The 23098-nt window shown below is 46.2% G+C and overlaps 2 protein-coding genes across 4 annotated transcripts in view; both read left to right on the top strand.

Annotated features, from left to right (window-relative positions):
- kat6a (K(lysine) acetyltransferase 6A) overlaps nt 1-11549 on the top strand; it is a 32665-nt gene extending 21116 nt beyond the window's left edge. Inside the window, exons 10-17 of one of the 2 annotated variants that reach the window (XM_034871676.1) lie at nt 322-463; nt 1553-1714; nt 2778-2871; nt 3012-3243; nt 4292-4484; nt 4594-5289; nt 5533-5791; nt 5896-11549. In XM_034871676.1, coding sequence (XP_034727567.1) covers nt 322-463; nt 1553-1714; nt 2778-2871; nt 3012-3243; nt 4292-4484; nt 4594-5289; nt 5533-5791; nt 5896-9188 — 5071 coding nt within the window. In that variant the 3' untranslated portion in view covers nt 9189-11549. Of the gene's footprint in view, nt 1-321; nt 464-1552; nt 1715-2777; nt 2872-3011; nt 3244-4291; nt 4485-4593; nt 5290-5529; nt 5792-5895 lie in introns of both variants that reach the window. The other variant, XM_034871675.1, reaches the window with a different exon arrangement.
- A 2972-nt stretch (nt 11550-14521) lies between these two features.
- On the top strand, nt 14522-22544 carry ap3m2 (adaptor related protein complex 3 subunit mu 2). 2 transcript variants are annotated; one of them, XM_034873065.1, is made up of 9 exons: nt 14522-14652; nt 15783-16067; nt 16160-16331; nt 17732-17869; nt 18307-18392; nt 19236-19369; nt 19840-20047; nt 20264-20408; nt 21928-22544. In XM_034873065.1, the coding sequence occupies exons 2-9, from the start codon at nt 15795-15797 to the stop codon at nt 22026-22028; spliced, it is 1257 nt and encodes a 418-aa protein (XP_034728956.1). In that variant the 5' UTR covers nt 14522-14652; nt 15783-15794; the 3' UTR covers nt 22029-22544. The 2 variants fall into 2 exon arrangements, with proteins under 2 accessions (XP_034728956.1, XP_034728958.1); XM_034873067.1 differs by having other exon boundaries at nt 14539-14649; nt 15769-16067.
- Nucleotides 22545-23098: the final 554 nt, after the last annotated feature.

Raw genomic sequence — 23098 nt, 5'->3', positions numbered from 1 at the left:
TGACATATTCATATTGCTGGTTTTGTCTGACTGAAAAAAAGAAAAAAGTGTTACGCACTCTGGCTCCATAATCGATCGTTTTGTCTGACTAACAGCCCAAAACCTGAAGATGTTAAATTAACTAACATAAAAGACCTGCAAATAATTACATCTTAGAAGCTTGTACCAGAGAAGAATTGTCAATATATTTTCAGATAAACCATCTATCAACGAATCAGTTTCTCGACTATTCATTCCAGCCTCTAGCTGCGACTTTATATAGGCGTTCCTCATGTTTCTCACCTGTCTTTAACTGCCCTACTCTTCCTTTTCCCTTTCCAGACTACCCAAGCTCTACTTGTGTGAGTTCTGCCTGCGCTACATGAAGAGTCGCAGCATCCTCTACCAGCACATGAAGAAGTGCAACTGGTTCCACCCCCCTGCTAACGAGATCTACAGGAAAGACGATGTCTCTGTATACGAGGTGAGAAGCTGTTCCTAAAGATGGCTGGGTAAAACAGTAAGGGTTCCCGGTTAGCCCGGGGCAGGTAAAACGCCACATGGGGCAAATAAATAGAACAACCCACTCTGCTAGCGATTTGATTTCTCCCTGCAGCTCGGTCTGGAAACCACACAATTTTGCAGGAACCAATCAAAAACTGGCTTATCTACCTGCCGTGCTATTGGCTGGTTTAACACAACGATAGAGAAGCAACCAAGCAGCTTCTTGTTTACATTCAACATAGCGGCCACCGAGGTGCAGCAACCCGTTGATGCCGCTGTTGCTTCTACATCAGCCGGACCGTTGGTCTGACCGGTTGAAGGACTATCCAACTGCGTACAGAGTCATTTGAACGCTGCCCGTAGGTCCCGTCTCTTGGGCAGTAGAAAATACAGAGCAGACCTCCCCCCCCCCCCAGACCAACGCTCAGTCCAGATCTATGGAGCTCGGCTTGGTCTGGTGACAGCCAGACTACGTTCGGGCATCACTGTATCGTAACGATTGCCGACGTCAGATAACGTGTAATGATTTGATTTGAACAATTTTCTTACAATTTTATTCAACATTTTTAAAGCTATATTTGATGTTTTTGCCTTTGTTTACGGGATCAGGGAAAGTGACTGTTATTATTAAAAAATGTACCAGTTTACAGTTAAACTCTTCTTCTGGGTCTCCTAGCGCATCGGCAGATAGAGTCAGTGGATTGTTGTCTGCTGGCCACGGCCGCTGCAGCTCCTCTTTTCTCCGCTCTGCAGTCCATCCTCGCTCGGAGGAGAGCAGAGAAAACTGGCGAGCTGCCAACCTCAACCTCCCTCCTCCTCGTTTTCTTTACAGCTCTTTGTTTCTGTCCTCCAGCCTCTCTATCCGTCAGGGTCTCCAGAGACACTGTTGAGATCATTGCCTAACACTTAATGTCTACTGCATTCACCTTTGCCTTGTTCCACAGCCCACTTACAGCAGCTTCAACATGTACTTGTGGGCAGCTGTGTGTCTGCGACCGATATCGGTCGTCGAGGAAAACGTTCTGTCATCGTGTTATACTGATGTGTTGCTTCACTAATCCTTTAACAGGTTGATGGGAATGTGAGCACAATCTACTGTCAGAACCTGTGTCTGCTGGCCAAGCTGTTCCTGGACCATAAGACCCTCTATTACGACGTGGAGCCCTTCCTTTTCTACGTCCTTACCCAGAACGACGGCAAAGGTTGCCACCTGGTCGGCTACTTCTCCAAGGTATGGCCACCAAGCAGCCAACCTCGTCCTTGTGCTGGATTCAGATTGAGAATACTTGCCCAAGTGGCAATTCATTTTTATAGTCTATCCTGTCAGTCAGTCCATTTTCAAGGCTTAAGTTTTCACCACATTTAGGTCTAGAACATGTTCATCACATCCTTTGGCAAATGCCGGTAGGACAGCTCCATGATCCGATTGGCACGGAGAAAAAGTTAGTCCCTCTTGGCAAAATAACATTCACTCTGAATTAGGGTTGGGACAGTATGGAATTTTTCTTAATGCGGTTGAAAAGCATGACATTTCCGTGGTAGCACGGTATACCGCAAAAAAACCCTTATGACAGTATTGTAAGTTAGAGCGAGAATGGCAGTGTGCGTCAGACAGAGAGCAACGTAACTCTAACGTGACGTCAACGTAACGTGCTGCTGTTGGAAAAGAAAGGGGAAAAAGAGTTGGTAAAGTGAGTTAAAAGTTAAAAATAAAACCTTCCAGGTAAAATACATAAAAAAGTAACATTCAATACCGGCCAAAAGTTTGGGCACATTTTCCCGGGAAAACTTTTGACCGGCTCTGGAAGTAACGACAACAATCAACATCAGCATCCGCCATTAGTGTATTTTCAGTGTCCACAACGCCACCAACACCATCACCCTCCCTTTGCAAGGAATTAATACCTCTGTAAATATAACCACCTCCTCAAACTTACCAACACAACTACATGAACCAAAATGGAGAGACAGATATACAAAAAATGAAATGAAACTGAAATGCCCTGGCATCACTCCGCACAGGTGCATTCCTACAGATAAACAAATGCTCATGTTGTGTCCCAGATAAACACTGGGCGCTGTCAGCTCTGTTGCCCCTCTCTGTGGAGTTTGTGGTCGCAGGTGCTCCCATTAACATGCCGCCTTTCTGCCAAAACACAGCAGTTAGTGAGCGGACGCAGCACCATCAACACCCTGCTGTACACTCTCACAGGCCTGCTTTGTGACGTGGTTTCCATTATGTTTTTTATTTTTTTCTAATGGCGGTATGTGTCTTGTGTCTCCCTCTTCTCCAGGAGAAGCACTGTCAACAGAAATACAACGTGTCATGCATCATGATTCTTCCACAGTACCAGCGCAGGGGCTACGGACGCTTTCTCATCGACTTCAGTAAGGGCTTCAGCCATAAGCAACACAAATGACTGTGAAATGTATCTGATTCTCCTTTTGATCAAAGAATACATTAGAAAAATACTGTGGTGTCCAGTGTTGAGTATGAAGATGTCTTTTTGTTGCTCCCTCCCCTGCAGGCTACTTATTGTCCAAGTGCGAGGGCCAGCCAGGATCTCCAGAGAAGCCTCTGTCGGACCTAGGCCGACTGTCCTACATGGCCTACTGGCGCAGCGTGGTGCTGGAGTGCCTCCACGAGGTCCGCGATCGGCAGATCACCATACGACAGCTTAGCAAGCTGACTGGCATCTGCCCGCAGGACATCACCACTACGCTGCACAGCCTCAACATGCTGGAGCAGCGAGGAGACAGGTCAGATTCCCATTACATCTGGGGGGGCTGGGGGTAGTCAGCTCGGAAAATTAACACTTCATATCCTGCTTTCTCGTCAATTTAATTCAATCTAAAATGTAATTGATATTGAATCTGGTTTAATTATTCTCCTTTATTGTTCAAAACTTGCATATTCAAAACATCACAAGTTTTGGGATGTTTTGTTTTTTTTAGGAATCATGTGCAGCTTGTTAACCTTAACCCCATAAGTTCCACAGTTTAAATCCCATAAATTAAGCCTGGCCAGAGTAGTGATCAGTGCAGAGCAGCAGTATTTAGCTAGCCAGTGGGACTATTCTTTCCTCACTAAGTCTTGTCCTCACGAACGTATACTCAGCTAAACACTCTCCTAATCCAGCTCCAAGACACAGGCTCATGTGTTTTTGGCATTTTAATCAGGTTTAAGTGTAAAACTGTTGCATGGCTATGCAATACCACACAAAGCTTAGCTTAAGAGCTCCATGGCTTCTTGCACAAGCAAAACAGTTTGCTATATATAACAACCCTATCAGATGTTGCAGTTCTAAATAGTAGAGAATAAAGTTAACCACATTAGCTAACTTTCAAAAGACATAACTTTCTAAACAATACATTTTCAAACATAAAAGGATGTATACGTGCCACTGTTATGATAATAAGCAATATAACTTACAGATGATACCATGTAAAAACTGTTTTTTGTGGCACAACTAAAACTACTTTTGAACGTACACATGTTCCACTAAAAGAAGCAGGAATCATAGAATCCTTTTTTTTCCTCATAAAAAATTACTCAAACCGATTAATCGATCAAAATAGTTGAACAAAAATGTAATAGTTGACAACTAATAGATTTAATTGCTTAATCTATGCAGCTCTACGCGTAACCATACACATATGCACGCAACTCTTTGGTGTCACAAGCTAAATTAACACCTCGGTTTAGATCCACACATAGATGCTACATTCTTCTCCTTTCTGCTTACATGTAGAAAAACACGCATACAGAGTTCTAATGCTCCTGTTGGTTTTGCCGTGGTTTTGTCAGGTTCGTCCTGGTGCGAAGGGAGAAGTTGGTGTCAAACCACATGGCTCGTCTCAACGCCCGGCCACGGCAGCTGGATGTCGACCCCGAGTGTCTCCGCTGGACTCCCGTCATTGTAACCAACACTGTGGTCTCTGATGCAGATGACAACGACGATGAGGAGGACGAAGAACCAGAGGAAGACAACCGCAAGGAGGTAACTTCTTTGAATTTGTGTTTGCTGTGTAAATATTAGATTGATGTCGAAGTTGTTGTGCATTCTTGTTGATTAGTTATCGAGTTTATTCTATTTTCTCTGTAAATAGATCAAACCAAGTCACAGGGTCCCACCAATGTCCTGGCACATGCGCCAAGGGAAAAAGAGGGATGAGGACGAGGACGAGGAGGTAGAAGAGGAAAGAAAGAGCTTGCCGGGGTTTCCCATTAGCCAAAGCTCTCCAGCTTCCCCTCCCATTCGCTGTCCACCCTCCGTCCCAGAGCCACCACGTCCCCCTCCCCCAACAAATGGAGAACGCCGACCGCGAGGGCGTCCACCCAAAAACTGGCCTTGGGGTAAGGTGAAAGACAACACACGGGTGGGACGACCCCCTAAGATCCGCCCCGTGGAGGACGAGGATGATGAGGACGAGGAGAGAACAGAGGGAGGAAAAACCACGAGCTCTGCCTGCAGCCCTCCCTCCCTTTTCTCCCTGGACAGACATGCAGATTCCACAGCCTTTCACTCCCTGAACATGGCCAGGCACCCCTCCATAACCCCTACACGAAGAGGGCGGCCCCCAAGGAAAAAGAGAGGCCCTAAACCCAGATTAATGGAAGGGCCCGGAGAGGGACTAGCACAGCTATCTGTGGTTTCCAGGTTGAATGAGTCTCTGCCTGTCAGGAAGAGCTGCTTCAGTGAAAGCAGTGAAGAAGAGGAGGATGACGATGACGAAGATGATGAAGAGAGGAGGGCATGCTCCCCACCCATCCTTACCAAGCCTGCCATGGGGCTTAAATGCAAGGTAAGAAACTTACAGTGTCAACAGTGTTAACCGTTGATGTAATGTAATCTCAGAAATAAGATTGATTCCTCACCTCATTAAAAAATGAATGAATTAAATAGCATTCAGTTGTATTTAGAACTGGGTTGATATCCATGCCATTTACTATAATCTTCTGGATCTCAGTCAGTCCATGTCTGTTGTATAAATTTAAGCTACATTTCAAAGGCACACTTAATAACCCATCCTGTTTCTACCTAGAAGCCACTGAGGAAGCGTCGCTTTCGCCAGCGGAGCCACCCTCACAGCAGCGTGGTGACGGAGACAATTTCTGAGACCACAGAAGTGTTGGATGAGCCCTTTGTAGACTCTGACTCGGAAAGGCCTATGCCCAGGCTGGAGGAGGAGACGCCCCTGGGCCACCCACTGCACCGCTACCCCCCAGCCCGCTCTGCGCTGAGGTTGTCTGACCCAGCGCCCAAAAGGGGCCGGCACTCCAACCTTACAGATTCAGAGGAAGATGGTAAGCAGACAGGGTTTTGGTGCCAAACTCGGGCAGGATTAGTGATGATTGCTTTGGTACGTGTGCAGCCTTATCTAACACAGCTTATCTCTTTCCTTCTTTAGAGCTAACACCCGTGCTGAAGCCCGTGGCTGCTCTGCCAGCAACTCCATCCGAGAGCCTAGTGGCCAACCCAGAGGTCCCAGTCAAGAAGAAGAAGGGCTGGCCAAAGGGAAAGAGCCGCAAACCCCTGCACTGGAAGCAACAAGGACCTGGAAAACCCCCTAGTGGTGGACCAGCCACAGATAGCCAGGCCCAAAGTGGGGATCCGCCACCCCCTAAAATCAAGATGAAGCCTGGCCGCAAGCCCCGGAGCTGGTATCTGCAGCGGGCCCAGGAGGAGGCAGAGCGGCAGGAGCAGGAAAGACAAAGGCTGCTGGAGCAGCAGCTGGACAAGGATCCTCAGCTAATCCAGACAGAAGACCGCAACAGCAAGCGAGTCTGCAGAACCAACACTGACAGAGAAAACAAACCGAAAGACTCTGATGAAGAAGATGACTATCTTCCAAAGCCTGTTGAGCAGAAAGTACCCAGGAGGCGAGGGAGACCACCCAAGAACCGTGCCCTCCTCCAGCCACCACAGTCTGCCCCCAAACCCCCTCCCACCTCTGAACCTGAGGAGGAAGAGGACGAGGAGACTGGAAGGGCCTGGGTGGAAGAGAAACCCAGCCGTCCACCGTCCCGGGCCCGACAGTCCCGGCCTCAGGACACAGATATGGGTGACAGGGAAGAGGACGATGACGATGAGGAGAGGGAGGGGGAGGAATGTAGCAGTGTATCTGGGAGACGAGCGGCAGTTCCTCCAGGTTCAGGAAGCAGGCGCAGTGAAGACCACGACGCAGACGATGAAGGCGATGGGCACTTGGAGGACAAGAGCAACGGCAGCAACAACAGCAAGAAAAGAAAAAGTCAGGACTCTGAAGATGAAGAGGATGATGATGAGGAGGAGGAGGAGCCTGCCTCCCGTGCAAGCTCTCCCCCTGTCAAAGAAGAACCCCAAGGTGGAGAGGCTTTTTTAGACATGGAGAACAGCATGGCCCGGGACTATGTCAGCAAGCAGGAGGAGGAAGACGAGGAGGAGGAGGAGGCTGAGGAGGAGGCACAGGAGAACAAGTGTAGGCCCTCCTCAGCCGACCCGCAGCAGGAGGAGAGGCGGCGCAGAGAGCAGGAGGAGTCGGCTGCAGCAGCTGCTGCACTGGAGACGGTCACGGCCATGTCTGTTCCCTCGGAGCCCCTGGAGCTCCAGTCTCTGCACCCAGACGATAAGGACGTCACGCTGCTGATGGAGCCCCAACACACACATCCACACGCCCACCCTCACCAGCACTCTGACTTCAAAGAGGAGCTGGGCCATCATCACCCGCACCACCCCCATCACCACTCCAATGAGCTGGACCTTGAGACTATGCAGGCCGTCCAGTCCCTGACCCAGGGGGAAGCCCAGGACGAAGAGACGGAACCCCAGCCACACCACGGGGCCTACCAGGACTGTGAGGAGACACTAGCTGCCTGCCGCACCCTGCAGAGTTACAGCCACACAGGGGAGGCCGAGGAGGAGGCTCTGGCCCTGGTGGAGGATTGTGGGCCCTCCCAGCACAGCAGCCCCCTTGGTAATCCCCCAGTGCAGCCCCTGCCGAGTCAATCTGTGCGCTCGGTGAACAGTCCAGGGGTGCCCTCGGGCATCTTGGACACAACACCAGCAGGGCAGAGGGGAGGGACGCCTGGCCCCACAGGGGCAGTGGGCAGTGGTGGAGGTAGTGGAGGGGGGTACACCCAGATCACGCCAGAGCATCCCAGTTCCCTGTCAGCCCCCTCCCAGCAGAGCATGGAGACGTCGCCAATGATGGATGTGCCGTCCGTGTCGGACCACTCGCAGCAGGTGGTCGACAGCGGCTTCAGTGACCTCGGCAGCATAGAAAGCACCACCGAGAACTACGACAACCCCAGCAGCTATGACTCTACCATGGGGGGAGGGGGTAATGGAACAGGGAATGGCGGCAACGGAGGCGGAATGTCGGCTGCTGTAGTTGCGGGAGCTTCCACGGCTTCCTCATCATCAGCCTCCTCTTCTTCAAGCTCCGCCCCTCCGTCCTCCCAGTCTAACAGCTGCTCCTTCGTGCCAGCCCCCAGCCTCACCTCTTCCACAGGAACGGGAGGATCCCAACTAGCAATGGGTAGCTGCAGCCTTATCCAGCAAACAGGATCAGGACCCAACAGTGGACCCGGTGCCAGTAACGTAGGCAGCGCTGTGCCCCAGCCCCCGCCACCGTCACAGCCGTCCAACACCCCCAGCTGTGGCATTAAGTCCCCTCAGAGCTGCGGTGTGATCGAGAGGCCTCCCAGCACCAACCAGCAGCAGCAGCAGCAGCAGTCCCAAAAAAAGGTTCCTCAGCAGCAACAAGCCCCAAACCCCCAGCCTCCACCGTCGGCACCACCCCCACCACAGCAGCAGCAGCAGCAGCAGGCCCTGTCGCAGTGTAGTATGGGAAATGGCTTCGCCTCCACACCCATGATCATGGAGATCCCTGAGAGTGGAGGCGGAGGAGGGGGCCGAACCCTGTATGAGCGCATGGGTCAGGACTTTGGCACAGGGGGCTACCCCCAGCCCTCAGCAACCTTCAGCCTGGCCAAACTGCAGCAGCTCACAAACACCATCATGGACCCTCATGCCATGCCCTACTCTCATTCAGCCTCCGTCACCTCTTACGCCACCAGTGTTTCTCTCTCCAACCCCGGGCTGGCACCTTCACCCCACGCCCCCCTCTCTCAGGGCCAGCCCACTATGACCCCGCCTCCTAACCTGAGCTCTGGCTCCATGAACCTGGGCTCCCTGCAGCTGCAATGCAACATGCCCACCACTAACATCGGCCTGGGACCCCCGCCGCACACGCAGCGACTACAGGGCCAGATGGCTACGGTCAAAGGCCACATATCCATCCGGTCCAAAGCCACTCAGCAGCTGGCCCCGGCCCCGCACCAGCAGCAGCTCTACGGCCGCAGCTCAGGGGCCGTGGCCATGCAGGGCACCCCGCGCACCCTGGCCGTGCAGCGCGGCATGATGCCAAACCTCATGCCCACGCCAGCACCGTACAACTCCATGAACATGACGCCCCTCAATGCCATGTCTGCCGGCTACCGAATGCCTCAGCCCATGATGAACAGTGGTTACCACGGGAATCCCCCTTACATGAATCAGCCAGCTCAGTACCCCATGCAGATGCAGATGGGCATGATGGGAGGGCAGGGTTACCCGCAGCAGCCTATGCAGCCCAATCACCACGGTAACATGATGTACACTGGCCCCTCCCATCACAGCTATGCGGGTGTCCCCAAACAATCACCGTACATGAGCAGATGAGCAGCCAAGAACTGAGACAAGGAGACATGAGGCCAGAGCTGAACCTCGCTGTACTCTAAATGTCCATTACCCCCGTTCACCCCCTCCAGTGCCACGGCAGGCACCAGCGAGTGGAGGTGGTCGGAGACAGAGGGGGTCTTTGGGTTTCCTGTTTTTCTATGTTGTCATTTCGTCCCTTTTTGTTTGGGCTCGTTTCTCCACCCCTCCCAGCTGGCTGTGTGAGGGAGCAAGCCGGCGGGGGTCCCGGGTTCGGGGGTGTACATGGACCTCTGTTGTGCCATGCAGCTTCCGGCCAGGCCTGCTTAGTCCTGTCATGTGATTTCACACAGGCCCGGGGGACTCCTCCACATTATGACGCGCAGGAGGAGAGCCGGGGAGGACAAGACAGACGAGGAAGATACACAGAGAAAGACAATACAGGAGTACCTCGCTTTGTCAGACTGCGTATGAAAACAGTGGTTAACTGAATATATTCAACCATGCACACAATCTGTTCATTGATATAGGAAGCCTTACCTTGAAAAAAGAGACGATGAAACATTGTAGGCCGATTCTCGTTTTTGTTTTGTTGAACATAATGTTGGGTCTTATTTTTGTTGTTGTTGTTTTTGTTGGATTGTTTTTTCTAAATACTTGTGTGCAGCCCGTTCTCTTATATGCTTTGGTCTTTATATGTGTGCCATTCTGAACTGGTGAGACATCCTCTCGCTCTCTCAGAAATACCCAGACTTCTCTGTCGGCCAGCTGGTCAGAAAAGCATAGGAGCGGGGCCTCCGGTGTTTAAGGTGTTGAGCTGTTCCAGAGTCTCCGTCTTCCTGAATGGACCTTGTGGTACCAAAAACAACAAAGGCACAAAGAGACGGGCGCGTTGGTGTCTATTCAGTGTCCATAAAACAAACAAGTAGCATTATTTTCCAGTTTTCCGCTGCCACTCTGAAACGTTTTAGATGTAAATATTCTGGTACTTCCCAATATCCAGTGCAAACACACACACACACACACACACACACACGCCAGCTAGCTGTTGTCAATTGGCGGCTAGCTTGGTAAAGTACAACATTCAGCTGTTCTTATCCACAGACCACCAACAGACGGTGTACTATTTCAGCCTTTTTTTAGCAGTTTAGTGAACGCAGAACAAACGGTGGGATTTCCATTTCACTGCTCTAAGGACAGTCAGTTACCCAAAGCTGACCTCTCCTCCTTAAGTGTTAGTGACCCAAAGAGGTCCACAGGTGTCTGCTTCTCAATGGTGTATTCTGTTAAAACTGTTTTTTTTTCTTCTCTGCAAAATTCTGCACTCCAACTGGCTAGAGATACGGCAGTAGACAGTTAGCCTTTATAAAAGGTGTGCCTAAATGCCTGGTCTAGTGCACGGTTTGGCCCTCACATAGAGGCCCACTCATAGGAGAGCAGGGTCCGGGGTGAGACAGAGTTCGGATCCTGTTGGTTGTGGCGGTGCAGCCGGCAGGGCTGAAACCGTAGACCTTGTTGCTCCATGTACCAGTATTCAAAGTCAAAAGAGGAACTTTCATTTTCTTACAGACCTGACACTGCATACTTTCTTTGTGTGTATTGTTCTGTTCTGTACCTTTTTTATGTTGTGTTTTTTTGTTTCTTTCTGAATTTTATCAGACTGGGCAGCTTTCTTTTATGACACAAGCTGACTCTTTTTGACTTTAGAAAACCTATTGTAGAGAAAATGTTTTTTCTATAATATAAAAGGAAACTCTGACATTGATATTGGTACTGTCATTTTTTTCACTTCTGTTTCAGGAAAAAACAACAAAAAACAAGACCTATTTTTTAGCTCGCCTCTTGGGTAATAATTACTAAGAAATTCAAAATTTAAAAAAATTACCACTCACTTTTAGTGACTTTAAGATGCCTTTAACCTCTCCATTCCATCTCATCTCTAGAGTTTTTCTATCTTGTGTAGTATATTAATGCTATTTTAAACAAAAGGACTACAAATATCTAAAGGTCACTTGGAATTCTTCTTTTTTCTTCTTTTTTTTTTACTTGTGTGTGTATAGGATGACTTCCTTACATTTAAGAGGCATGTAAAAAAAAAAAGGAGCTCAGTATATTTCTGTCTGTTTATATCGCTTCCCTTTTTGTATCCTTTGTAATTGTACATGTTGCGTTGTATGCTAAGAGAGAGCGCAAAATAAAGAGAGGAGTGACAGCTGGGCACACAGGGAAGGTTGATTTGCGCTCAGCGGCCTCAACTCTACGCTGTCCCTGGATGTATTTCCATTAATTCTGTTTTTGTTTTTTTGTTCTTTCTTTCTTAGCAAGTACTTTCAAAGAACTCTGTACATTTTAACATAAAATGAAAATAAATTATGTTGAGCCATTCATGTTTTCCTTGAGCTTTTTAAAGTTTCCGAGTTACATCGGCCTTTCAGTCCAGTCCTTTTAGGGACAAAGATGCTGTAACCATGCTTAAAACCATGCACGTTTCATTTCAACCATCAACAGACTTATTTGTAACTGGAATTTTTAAGCACTAGTGAAACAAAATGGTTTTTAATCTATTTTTTAATTTAAATGTCTAACGTTGCAACTCTGGACTAAATAAGCAATAATCAAAGTGTTAAATTAAACATCTTTAGTGGCTCTGCCTAGCAGTGGTGGAAGAAGAATTCCCATCCTTTACTAAAGTAATAGTACTAATACCACACTAGAAAAACTCTATTACAAGGAAAAGTCATGCATTGAAAACGTTAAGAAAAAGTATGTAAGTATCAGTAAAATAGAGTAGAAGTAGAAAGTGGCAGGAAAAAATATGACACAGTGCAAGTACCTTAAATTTGTACTTAAGTACAGTACTTAATAATTGTGCTAATGAGTTCCACTGAAACTTCTCGGGGTTGGATCACGTTTGACTGACAGTGCTGCAGCATGAGCAAACAGGCCAACAATCGCTGAACTCTGATTGGTGCTAGAGGAATGTGACATCACGTCTTCTCATTCGTGCCAGTGGAATGTGACATCACGTCTTCTCTTGTCCATTTCAAACCAGTGAGTAGAGAAGAAGGACAAAAACAATAAGATATCATGCAGTGATAACTTAATACATGTACCATAGTACTTTTACTTGAGTCCTTGACCAACTGCCACTTTGCTCTTTTGAAAGCCATGATGTCTCTCATGGGAGGGGCAAATTCTTTGGGTGGGTAAAGCAGAGAAAAGGGAGGTAGTCTTGCCCCTTATGACCTCACAGGCATGCTGGGGGAACTCATGTTAAAGGTTAAAAAAACAACTCAAAGTGTATTTAATGCCATGGGACCTTGAAGTAAAAGATGTTAATACTTCTTCCACAACTGGCCTCATGTCACATAACTAAGACTGTTCCTACTTTAGGTTTCATTGTGTTTTAATGTAGGAGTCCATCTGTCATGGTGAGAAGCTGATTGAGAAAATGGTTTTCAGGGATTTTAAATTCTGCTATTTCTCATTCAAACATCCTGTTTAAAATCCCCCAGCTGGGCAGAGCCTCACTACCATCAAGGACTAGGATGTCTTCTACCTGAGCTTCGTTATGAAGGGCTCAGGGTGTCATTTATTCTGATAGCAGATCAGGGAAAGACCCGACTTCATTTAGTTTTAAGAAATTCTGTTTAACGAAGCTCCGCACTAGTACCGGATTGATCAACCCCGCACTAAAATGGACTTTTGGACATTTGTAGATTTGCTTTGAGCACTTGTGGCCACTAGATGTCCCTGTAGTACATAAGCCTGTCACGTCAAAAAGTATTGAGGTTAAAATAAGAGTGTTATCACGTCAAGCACCTAAATCATCACACACACTTTGCCTCGTGGCATTGTGGTTTCGGATGATCTGGTCTCACATTTTAATGTGATATTGTAATTATTGTAACAATATGCACTTACTTTCTTACTCATCATCCCCTATGGGACATAAGGCTTCAACGAGTCCTCTCCTCTGCATTCGGTCCCTGGCAGCATGTTGGGCCTCCCCCCAGGACAGAGGTCCGTCCGTTGTGTCACAGGTGCCAGGTGGTTTTGGGCCTTGCGGGTTTTCTTTTACCAGGTGGTCTCCATCTTTTTCTAAGATTATTTTTGGGGCATTTTAGGCCTTTAATGACCGTACAGCTGAAGAAGTGAAAGGAGGGGGGGATGACATGCAGCAAGGGGCCGCACGTTGGAGTCGAACCCTGGCCTACTGCGTCGAGGAGTACACCTCTGTGTATGGGCGCCCGCTCTCCCTACTGAGCTCCCCGGGCGCCCAGGTGGTGTCCATCTGAAGGCGACTGTAGTGATGCGGTCCTGCTCCATCCCCAACACATGTCCTAGCCATCTCAGGTGTCTGTGCCTAATCTCCTTGGTGATGCTCCTGCGTCCTGACTTCCTGTCCAGTTCATTGGAGATCTTCATTAGGCCAAAAGATCTGCCGTGTCATCATGGAACACTTCCACTCTCCTCATGTGTGCTTTGACAGCTCGCCAGCTCTCTGGACTGAACAGCAGAACACACTTTACTAACATATATATATATATATATATATATATATATATATAGGCTACATATACATATGGGAGCAGCTTCGTCTTAAGGCTGTACTGTTTTGCTCTCCAGGGGCGGAGTATGTAATATTTAATATTCCTAACACACAGAAGTCATGTTTACAGAGCTGCGTAATGTAAAAGCTCGATGTGTTGTTCTGTTGCCAGGCATAACCAAAAGGTTTCCTCTAAAACATTATGGAAACTAAAAAAGTACCATTTTGATCACTCACCCAGTGAGTCACTGACTTGCAGTCATTTTCATTTGCTTCATCCTGCTAAATAAAGGAGATCCCCAAACTGTATGCATCTGGCATGACTGCCCTCAATTATTCAATGAATAGATCAATTGCTACAATAAATGACCCTATGCACACATGGAAAGGGAGAGGAGAGAGCAGCTCAGTGTGTCAAAGGAACAAACCTGTGTTAATTTACTTTAACGTTGTTTAGGGGAAAAAATATTAAATAATAATTGCTTTGTACATAATATTAAAAATAGCAGCATGCTGACAAACTGGCATCGCAGAATTATCCTCAGTGACGTTTTGAACTATGTCCCTGAGCTGTATCTACTTGTATGAATGGAGAGGAAATCCACAAGATGAAATCTGATACTGGAAACAAAATGTCAGACTAGCTACATCTCAAGGCCAATCGGCGGGCTGCTTTACTGGTGTTTACTGTAGCGCTCCCTCCATGGTCCAATCAGCCAAATCACAAGCCACCAGCTTCCGTATTGTTGACCAATGTTCCTATTAAGGAGGCGGATCTTCATGGTCTCCCTTGATTCTGATTGGTTTGCTGTCCTCTCTAGTCTTCCTCACACCAAGAGCTGCTGTCCCACCTAACGGGAAGCAACGACGGCTGCGTAATCTTTCACTGGGAGAAAGGGTGAAAGGCGAGACGAAACCGTAAGAGAATTGTCTTCGGTAAGTCGCTTGCAATTTATGAATGACTCAAGTTGCACGTGGTGGTTTTTCAGTGAGAACAGCCTCGGTATTTGAAAGTATTTCCATCCCGGGCACAGGGTGACAGGGCTTTTCCTGTCATGAGACTAGGAGGCAGGAGGCGGGACTGATGGAGCATCCTGGATGGAGACGCAGGCCTTCGACTGCTCTGACATCAAAACAGCTAGCTAGTTACTTAGTCCAGTGTCTTATCGCAGTAATACTCAGACCTGTGTTCCTAGGCAAGTTATTCCGGTTCTCATGGCGCTGAGTTCCATCCGGTGGGAACTGGATAGCGTCGCCATGTATTTAATGAAGATGTCGGTGTCGTGTTTCCCAGCCAGGTAACGCGAGCTAACTCCGCGAGACCAGTTAGCTAACGGTAGCCTACTGCTACAAGGAAAACCCGGGCAGGGGTGTCTCTGCACGGGGACAGGGGAGCGTCGAAAGAGACTTTTAATGGACATGACTTTAATGAACAATCTACACTTCCGGCCGTTTTTGAGTCCAACCCCGGGAGAATGTTGAGCTCAGTGGTGGAAGAAGTAGTCCGGTCCTTAAAAGTACTTATACCACACATACTCGTTGCAGAAAAAGTACAATATTTCTCTCTGAAATGTAGTGGCGTAGAAGTAGAAAGTGACCCGAGACCCCTCCACGGGGTTCAGACCCCCCAACATCTCCTCCCAGGCAGCCGGACCTGACCACTGGATGGAGACGGTGGGGGCTTAAAACACTCCTAGACCATGACAACAAAAGTACCTCAAATGAGTACTTAAGTACAGTCCTTGAGTCAATGTTCTCAGTAACATTCCACCACTGGTGGAAGTTGGATTCTTTTGCGGGCCATGGATTTAACAGTGTAGTGTGTGATAATCCTTTCATAGAAAGAAAAAGGCCTTGCTCTTCAACAACTGAAACCTTGAGCTCACAGAGCTTCTCTGCTACTGAAGAAGCACATGGTATGCCCAGCGCTGGTGGATAAAGACCTGGTTTTATCTACCAATCTATGGTCTTGGTTATCTACCAAGAAGTGTGTCATGTGAGAGGAGGATGGGCTGTCTTGTCAATGGTGGGCATGGACTCACTTTTGTTTTCTTGTTACCCCTCAGCCTCCAGCCAAAATGATCCACAGCCTGTTCCTAATCAACGCCTCCGGGGACATTTTCCTGGAGAAGCACTGGAAGAGCGTGGTCAGCCGCTCTGTGTGTGACTACTTCTTTGAGGCGCAGGAGCGCGCCACTGAGCCGGAGAACGTCCCACCAGTCATACCCACACCGCATCACTACCTTATCAGTGTGCTCAGGCATCGCATCTACTTTGTTGCAGTCATCCAGAGTGAGGTGCCACCGCTGTTTGTCATCGAGTTCCTGCACAGAGTCGTCGACACGTTCCAGGTTTCTGGCCCCCTTGGCATTTTTCAGTTCAGTTCAAATGACTCAAATCTGACTTTGAATACCCATATCCTGCCTGTGTTCTTTGTTCTCAGGACTATTTTGGCGTGTGTACCGAGGCTGCCATTAAGGACAATGTGGTTGTGGTCTATGAACTACTGGAAGAGATGCTGGACAACGGCTTTCCGCTGGCTACAGAGTCCAACATCCTCAAAGAGCTCATTAAGCCTCCCACCATCCTCCGCACAATGGTCAACACCATCACAGGTACGGCCCGTGTACATGTTAGCGCAGGCCACAGGCTCCGTCAAAAGTGACTGCAACACTTTCGCTATTTGGCAGGTGGAATATAACTACATTTACTCAAGTACTGTAATGAGTACAAATTGAAGGTACTTTACTTTAGTTACTTTTTAGATTCTTTCACACAATCACACATATCGTATATAAAATATGATGTTTTGTTTTAAATTAAGCTACCCAGTACAGACAGAAAAATAGTCATTTAAATAGTAACCTAAAGTGTGACCCAGAGAGCTCTTGTCTTGTGTAGGAAGAGGGGGCGGAGCCTCTAGTTCATCCCTGAAGGGATTCATATATTGAAAGTTTTGCCAATCTAACCTGTCCAGCAGGGTGAAGGATACTCGTTCCTATGCTGCAACTGTACTCAGGGCATGGTACCACTCTCTAATTGATGGGGGATGAGCTGATTTCCACTGCTGGACTATCAGTTTCCTACCAATCATGATAGATGTCTGGACCTATTGAGCATCGACTGAAGCAATACCAGCTTTTAGCGTAGACGGGTCTCTAATGGGTATAAACCCTAGGCCCACGCCTTTCTGAATGCACACATGAACTGATGACCAGAAGACTGACTTTTGGGCAGTGCCACAACGTATGGGTTAATGTGCCGTCATCTGAGCACTTCCAGCACCCTGGGTTAGCGGTGAGCTTAAGCCTGTACATCTTACAGGGAGTCCGGAACATTCCATGGAGTATCTTGAACTGGAGAAGTCACGTGCAAAGGTCCTGGGCCATTTTTTTAAAGTTGCAAACTATATTGGTCTATTCTTCCACTTTTAAAGTAATTTCAGGGTCTCTGTCCCAAACTTTCTTTAATGAAGACACAGGGCTGTATTTCTCCAGCAGTATTGAGTAATAAAGAGATGCTTCGTGGCGGTACCAGACCATCTTCACACAAATGCACAAACCCGTTTCTATGCAAATTAAACTACCCAACAATATAACGGACTACAAGTTAATCCTTTCTATAATGCTGTCAGACACCTAGAATATCCATCTGAGTCTGTCAGCTGCAAAACGAGCACTTTTGTGAAGGTAAATACAAGCTGCCCTATTAACTTACACTGTAGCTTGTTTCACCACTGCAGCAATCTCGCTTAATATTGATTAATGTCAAAGATCGTTGTTCCCGTCAGTCACTTAGACACAAAAACATAGGAAAAAAGGGTTAAAAACCCCTGGTAGTTACCCTTTAAGAGAAGGTAACAGATCTACCAAATGACTGCAACACTTTAGAATCAGTACCAGCCAGGAGTCGTATGTGTAATGGCAGGAGCTATTTTTTTAACAACTGATTTGTCTAAATGGGCTCTGTGTAAATGTGCTCCTTATATTACTTTTGGTTAACGTCTGTTTTCCAGGCAGCACCAATGTTGGTGAACAGCTCCCTACAGGCCAGCTGTCAGTGGTGCCATGGCGACGCACCGGAGTCAAATACACCAACAACGAGGCCTATTTTGACGTGGTGGAGGAGATCGATGCTATCATTGATAAATCAGGTATTCCTCTGAAAAGCCGGCTGGTCAAACGTATCAGTGCTCCATTATTTAGCCGGGACTACATTTCTGTTAAAGTTCTATGGAACAATTAATGAAGAAATGTAATCTTTCTAATTAAAAAAATACGAAGCTTATAACTAGAAATAGAGCCTGGTAAATTATAAAGTATTGCAAGATATGGGCATTGTTATCATGATTACATGTAATGCTTACTGTAATGGCATGTCATTATATTACTATGCAATAGTTGGATTAATACTTTTTGTATGGGAGAATATCTTCAGATTGATAATTGTTGGTGTTTGTGGAGAAAGTGGTCCGATTAAAAAGAAAATGGAGAATAGCTTAAAATAGAAACAGATTTGGTTGTTAATTTAGTTTTTTTGTATTTTGCTTTCTGTCAATGTCTCCCAACGACCTCCAACCCTCCTCCTCAGGCTCCACTATTACAGCAGAAATCCAGGGAGTCATTGATGCCTGTGTAAAACTGACAGGCATGCCCGACCTCACTCTCTCTTTCATGGTGAGTGTCCTCATTTCCAGAGTTCTACACCTCAAATGCACAGACTCTTTTTATGTACTCAGTGGATCCGCACTGATGATTTATCCATCTATTCATCTGTTTATTTAAAGGGACAGTGGACATCATTTGACATTTCTTTTTGTTTACACTCAAAATGTAAATGTGCCAGAGTTAGCAAAAAAGCTAATTTTCATCTGTAGTCCCTTGGCAGGTCAACAAATCATCATATTACATTAATTAAAAAGAATGAAAATGAGACAGAAAGCAAATGAATAAAGAAGAAGTGAAAATAAAAAAATAAGTCCAATACAAAGAAGAACAGTACCTAGGATGAGGTAACGCAGCTATCGATGATTGCAGGTTTGATTGATGTGAGTGTGAGTGACAGCTAGCGGGAGCGTTCTCTGAGTCCAATAGCAAGGCAGTTCCAATAATGAGAGGCCCGTACTGAGAAGACTGTTTGGCCAAACTTACTACGTCTATGGAGTACCACAGTAGAGTATTAATAATATATAGCGCTTTCTATCACTCACATACTTAACATTTTGTAAATACAGAGAGTATTAAATGTATAGGTGGGATGAGTAATGTATGTTCGAGGTAAAGAGGACTCCATAGGACTCCACTGATATCTTTTTCTATCACGTTATTATAACCTTTTTTTTGCTTTATCCAAAATGCATTGGAAAGGGTTTGACTTTGCTTTGAAGTAAACATTGTTAAAAAACAGTAAGAAAGACAAAAGCCATCAGCAGCAGCAATTAAATGATCTTTGCACATTTAAAAAGAAAAGAGTCCCCAAAAGTGTCCCCAAAGTAACCTGTCCCACCACCTCTTTCCCAGAATCCTCGGCTGCTGGATGATGTCAGCTTCCACCCGTGTGTTCGGTTCAAGCGCTGGGAAGCTGAGCGGATCCTCTCCTTCATCCCCCCCGATGGCAACTTCCGGTTGCTCTCCTACCATGTCAGCTCTCAGAAGTCAGTGGTTTCCCATTCAATTCATCTGTTCATGCCACTTTATGGCAAAGGCATGAAGTTGAAACACCTCAGCATATTATCCATGTTTTTATGTCAATAGCTGCCAATATACAGTATTTGATCTGTCTGAAGGATATTATTTTACAAGCAGTGTACTTCTTCAACAATAATGACGTTCTTTGAAAACATAAATCCTGCTACCGTAAGTCATAATCAGAAACACACAATGGATGAACCAGCGCTGCTCAGGGAGGTAACCAAATCCCAGTTTACTGTTATAGGCAATTCTTGTCCAAATTAGCACCCAATCTATTTGAAATGAGTATTTTTTAATAAACCTTTACTGAGGCATCCATTAAGCTTACGTAGGCCTTGTGAAGTTACAAACAAACTGAAGTACCCAAAGAAAATGATCCCACTGACTAGTATGACTCTGATTCCTGTTGTTCGTTGGCCTGCTTCTTCTGCAGCCTGGTGGCGATCCCAGTGTACATCAAGCACAACATCACCTTCCGAGAGGGGAGCTCCCAGGGCCGTTTTGACTTGACTCTGGGACCCAAACAGACCATGGGCAAGGCCGTTGAGTCGGTCCTTGTCAGCAGCCAGCTGCCCCGCGGCGTCCTGAACGCCAACCTCAACCCCACCCAGGGAACATACACCTTTGACCCAGTCACAAAGGTACTTAGAAACAATGTATTTGCATGTTTCTACACCTTAAAGTAAGGAGGGAAGTTTGCATGAAAAAGAATGTGAAGAGGTCTCAAAAAGCCCTAATTATGTTAATTTACCCCAACCCTCTCCAGGATCAAAGAATGTTTGGGTTTGACCTTTTTTTCCAATTGGCGTGATCTTATATTGCCACCATGAAGTTGTGTTTTTTTTTTTTGTGGCTAGATGTTGAGCTGGGATGTTGGCAAGATCAACCCTCAGAAGCTTCCCAGCCTGAAAGGCACCATGAGCCTGCAGGCCGGGGCCTCCAAACCTGACGAGAACCCCACCATCAACATCCAGTTAAAGATCCAACAGATGGCCATCTCAGGTACTCACACACACACACACACACACACACACACACACACACACACACACACACACACACACACACACACACACAGTCATGATGGCATCATTACAGGAATTCCTTTGTTTCTAGTTTTTCATTATTGTGATACTCTGTAAAACAACTCCTATCTTAGGCTACGTTCAGACTGCAGGCAAAAGTAGCCCAAATCAGAAGTAGTGTGAACACTCAAATCTAGCCCAGATCAGATTCTTTTCAAAGAAGAAAATATAAAAAATAAAAATAATAATCAGACCAGGGTCTGATTCAGGACCACATATGCAAGTGGCCTGAGTCTGCTGGCGAAGCCAGAGGAAACTCTGGTGGAGGCCTGCGGCGGTCCTGACGTGCAAATCGGTTGTGCGGTCACGCACTCCTCTGCGGTGAATTTGAGCGAAAATGCTGACTTCCTCCATAACCTCCCTAACTGAAGTGCAGCAGCACTCTGCGTCTGATGTCATTGTTATTGTTCTTTTTCACATGCGGGTCAGCACAAAAACGCTAACAGTTGGAATCTGATATAGGCCATATTTAAAAAATGAATGTGAATAACCAAACAAAAAATTAGATCTGAGCAAATTTTTTTTCAAATTTAGCATTAAGACTCATGGTGTGAACGTAACCTTTCAACACTAAACTCTCCCAGGCTGTTTTAGTAAATTAGATCCATATTTTATCATTAACTAATGGATGTAATTTCCACTCTATATTTTGCATTGAGAATAATTTGCCCTTAACCCCCACACAGTTGACAGAAGCTTTTCATCACATGCTCAGCTGAAAACCACCTGACTGTCCCATTCTGCGAGCACGGTGACACACTGGCCACTAGATGGTGCCACATGCAATAAATACACCACCTGTACTCTATATACTCATGACTATACTCTATACACACACTGTGATACACATAAGTACTCATTTTATTCATTTTTGTTGAGTTAATGTAGTCGCATGTATTATTATAGTTTTTTTTGCTTAATGATAATCTCTATAGAGTGATGTGACTTAGTTAGCATAGACATACTTTCTAGCGTTTTGTTATTCTATACAGCATGTCAGGTAATATTCAAAGCAATAATGCATAAAATGCATTTCTTAAAATGAGTGAGTTTATTTCAAAAAATGGAAGGCAGCATGGCTACTAGTATGCATTTAATATATAGTTTTCTTTTAAAAACTACAATTTAGGAATGTGCCTTTTCATAGCCTGGAAATCCAGACCCAATCTGAAAGATTAAAGGTCTGGCATCAAGTAGTGAAAGTTGCCCATCTCGAGGGGCGGCACCAAGCATGCATTTGAAAATCTTACTGCACGCAATTGGATAACACTAGGACCAATCACAACAACACACGGGGTCAATGAATCAGCCGCCCTCCATCCTCATAAACTCAAGCCAGATCTGTTTTGGTGTTGGACCAGCATTTGCTCTTGTCCAGTGGCGCATCAGTTTGTATTGATAATTTAAAGAAAAACTGTATTTTTGTACTGCAACAGGGCTGAAGGTGAATCGACTGGACATGTACGGTGAGAAGTATAAACCTTTCAAAGGTATCAAATACATGACCAAAGCTGGCAAGTTCCAGGTGCGGACATAAGGACTTCTGCTCTGCGACTACTGGACCAAACCACCATGACAACACGGGATGCTGTGATGGGGGAAGAAGAGAGAGTTGGTACATTCCCTGTGTACTGTATATGCATTTCAGGATTTAACAAACTGGAGGCTCCATTTAGCAGTTAAGAATGGACCGTTGCACATAAAATACCCTCTGTTGAAGTAAAATTGTGTAATGTCCAATCTGGTCAGAGCTTTGAGTTTAAAGAGTTTGAACCAAGAGTAATAATGATGCGTTCCATTTGAACACGGACTTTCCAAGTTTCATGTCTGAAATTTTTACTGTAACATCCCCCTGGCGTTGGATTTCGGAGTTGGGCCAAGATGGCTGCTTTGTGGATCAACAGTAGTGAAAGTGGTAGAAAATGTACAGTTAATTAGCTCTTCTGTCTTATTTGTGACTCACTAAATACACACAGTGTAAAAGTCGTACACACAGTAAGTTACTGTCTGTCTTCTATCTGTGGACATGATGTCACACTGTCCGTATGCACAAGAAACGTGTAATGCGTTGGTATCAACTGGCATTGCTTACAATAGCTAACCTGTCTAGAGCTAACCCCACTGTGGAAAAAAACAGTTATTCCGACTGGTTTATCTGGTTTATCAACATCGGGTGTGACGTCATTCCCAGCTCTGACTTCCGAGGTAAATGGAACGCACCATGAAGCATCCATCGTTGTCCAAGCTGAACCGAGGCCCAGCCCAACTCGTCTCAGTTTATATTTCTCTTTGGACGTACTGATCATTATCAATATTCAGGCCAAACCAAACCCAAGCAGTTACATGGGAAGTTTATGTTAATACAGGATTCATCAAGTTCCAACACTCAAACGTTCTGATGCTGCAGAGCTTCAGCCATCTGTCCTCCACCTTTTTCACACAGAATTGATTGTCTATGGCATCCATACAAGATATGTTAGATAAAGGAACAACAGTACATCAAACAAGAACTTCCCAGAGTCCTCTGCATGAGCTGTAAAGTATGAAGTTCCGTGTTTTCCCATGTCATGTAAGATAAACAACAGAGTTGTCTTTCAGCACATTAGC

Source organism: Etheostoma cragini, chromosome 5, assembly GCF_013103735.1.
Source record: "Etheostoma cragini isolate CJK2018 chromosome 5, CSU_Ecrag_1.0, whole genome shotgun sequence".
NCBI classification, from domain to species: domain Eukaryota; kingdom Metazoa; phylum Chordata; class Actinopteri; order Perciformes; family Percidae; genus Etheostoma; species Etheostoma cragini.
Note: the sequence above shows the minus strand (reverse complement) of the source record. Positions and strands in the feature narration are given on the sequence as shown.